Below are 2,351 nucleotides of genomic sequence, written 5' to 3'. Positions count from 1 at the left end.
GTGAGCTCGTGCGCGAGAGTTTGTGAGTGAATGAGTGTGAACAGTTGTAGCGTGTTCGCGTGAGTGAAGTGCGAGTTAGAATGTGTGTGCGCGTACCGTCTGTGCTCTTGGGTGTGTGGGAGCTGTGGGTCCGTAGGATTTGCTTTGAACAAATAGATTACCCCCGTAATTAAACGCTTTCAGTCTCCGCGGCGCTCCTATGGTTCAGATTTAGAGCCTTTTTTTTTCTAATTTTAAAAAAGTGCGTATGATTTTTGTCTTTTTAGAAAAATTGAAGAAATGTTATTTTGGTTTTTTTTAACCAAAAACAAAAAGAGAAAAAATAGGGGGGCGGATTCTAACAGTTGACGTTTTCCAATCCAACGATTTCATTCCACCTGCTGGCCCGTTTTAAACGCGATACGATACCGCTAAAACCGATCTCCATATATGGTCAAAAACCGTGACACAAATCCCAGCAATAAAGTTTGTAAGGGACTTCTAGCTAACGCTTTCAGAGATAAAAATAAATATCATAAAAAATATGTGTATTTGTTTTTTTTAATATATCAAAAAGACACCTTGTTTTCAGGTCTCTTGGTATGTATTTAATAACTATGTATTTACAAACATATGATAAATTTTTTTTTTGCAGTTTGTTGTTTTTGTTTTTTTGTTCGTTGTTTGTTTAAAAAAAAAACACTATTCGCTTTATTAGTTATTTTTGTTAAAAAAACAGAAAAACAAAAACCAAAAACAAAAAAAAACAAAATATAAAGAAAATATGTAAATATTTTCAAAAGGCTATGGAGAAATATATTCTCAAAATACTGAGCGAATATTCAACAATATCTCATATACAATCGCGTATGAATTTCTAAATTCTCATGAAATATAGGGCTCCAATATTTCATAGGAAATATACCAAAATATACCTGAATATTTATTAGGGCTGTATTTTCTCTATATTTCTTTAAGTTGGCCAATCCGGCCTTAGAAGGCTCTGTGTATATTTGATACGATTTCTGTTTCCGATAGTTCACAATCAATAGTTCAAACCAGAGGAGACTGGAACAATAGAGGATTTGAAGAATATGAAGAAAATTATCTCACATGAAAGTTCTTTCTCACCTAGCAGTATCGAGAGTCATGTTGTGGATATTTGCAGAGATAGTAGTCGTTCAGCGAACAATAATGCTACAGGATTGTGTTCGGGGGCGGTAATAGCAGAAGGACACTACGCTGTAACACCAGAAGATGGCGCCTCGAGCGCGGCTCAGTATTTGGGCTGGTGGAGCCTGTTGGTGGACGTTATCACATGGTCGACAGGGTTTACAATTTTCATGGTAGCGACACAAACGGCGGATGACCACTCGAAAGGAACGAACAACGCGGTAATCCGATTTCCATTAACGCTCACTCACTTAACTTTGCAGTTCATAGTTTGGATGTTATTAGCTATATTCTTGTACTGGGCTAGAGAAGAGCCTGAGATTAGTACAAAAAACAAGTACTTTTTAGTACAAGTCACACTTTGCAGCGGTCTTCTAATTTTGTCACGCTTCTTTGGATTATTGATGGAGCATCAATACATACCTAGCGATATATACTCAAACACCATTATCAGTGGCTTTGGTATCCAAGCATACTATGGTCTTATCTCTGCTATTTTACTTAGATTAAGGCTGATATACAAAATTTTTGCAAGGAATGATTTCCATCCGGTATATTGTACTGGCTTGCTCTACCACATACCCCTCATCGCTATTTCCGCCGTACCACTCTACGTATGCAACTTTTCATCGCTTAAATGCAGCGTCACAGTTTACTATATGGGGAGCTGGATAATTTGGTCATTTTACATGGCGGAATTCGCATTCTATTTATGGCATGTGCGACCAGTGCCAGGCCTCTTTGTGGACTTTGGCAGCAATGTTCGCATATATTGTTTCATATTCGGTACATTCATCGGCGGTACGATTTATACATTCTATGAGGGTCAGCCTTTGGTGATCAGAGATCTGTACTATTTCATGTTTCCCTTTGGCATCTACATTGCCTTGTTTGAAACCTTTGGACTCATTGCTTTCAAGGTTTTAGGTCGCAAATGGGGCACACATTGGCTCAAGGATGTTTGTCTACAAGGGGTGGCGGGAACTTTTCTCAGCACGAAGCGGAAAACGATGGACTTTGTATTGTCAGACCCCTTCGTGTTACAAAAACTGCAGAATTTGGCCAAACAGAGGCAGTTCGAGGAGTCTGTAGCAGGCTTGATAGAATGCAGAGCGATTGCGCGCGAAGTTGGCAAAGATAATCTCCGTGCAGCCGGGCATATGATAGAGCAGTGGATGAATAAACATGTCACGGGTGAC

The 2,351-nt window shown here is 39.0% G+C and overlaps 1 protein-coding gene across 1 annotated transcript; it reads left to right on the top strand.

The window, feature by feature from the left end:
• Positions 1-1,031: 1,031 nt before the first annotated feature.
• Positions 1,032-1,595, top strand: SARC_12905 (hypothetical protein; the record flags this gene model as incomplete). Its single annotated transcript, XM_014292980.1, has 1 exon — positions 1,032-1,595. A coding segment is annotated over one exon (564 nt), but the record flags the coding sequence as incomplete, so codon positions are not given.
• Positions 1,596-2,351: the final 756 nt, after the last annotated feature.

This window comes from Sphaeroforma arctica, assembly GCF_001186125.1.
Source record: "Sphaeroforma arctica JP610 unplaced genomic scaffold supercont1.2696, whole genome shotgun sequence".
NCBI classification, from domain to species: Eukaryota; class Ichthyosporea; order Ichthyophonida; genus Sphaeroforma; species Sphaeroforma arctica.
Note: the sequence above shows the minus strand (reverse complement) of the source record. Positions and strands in the feature narration are given on the sequence as shown.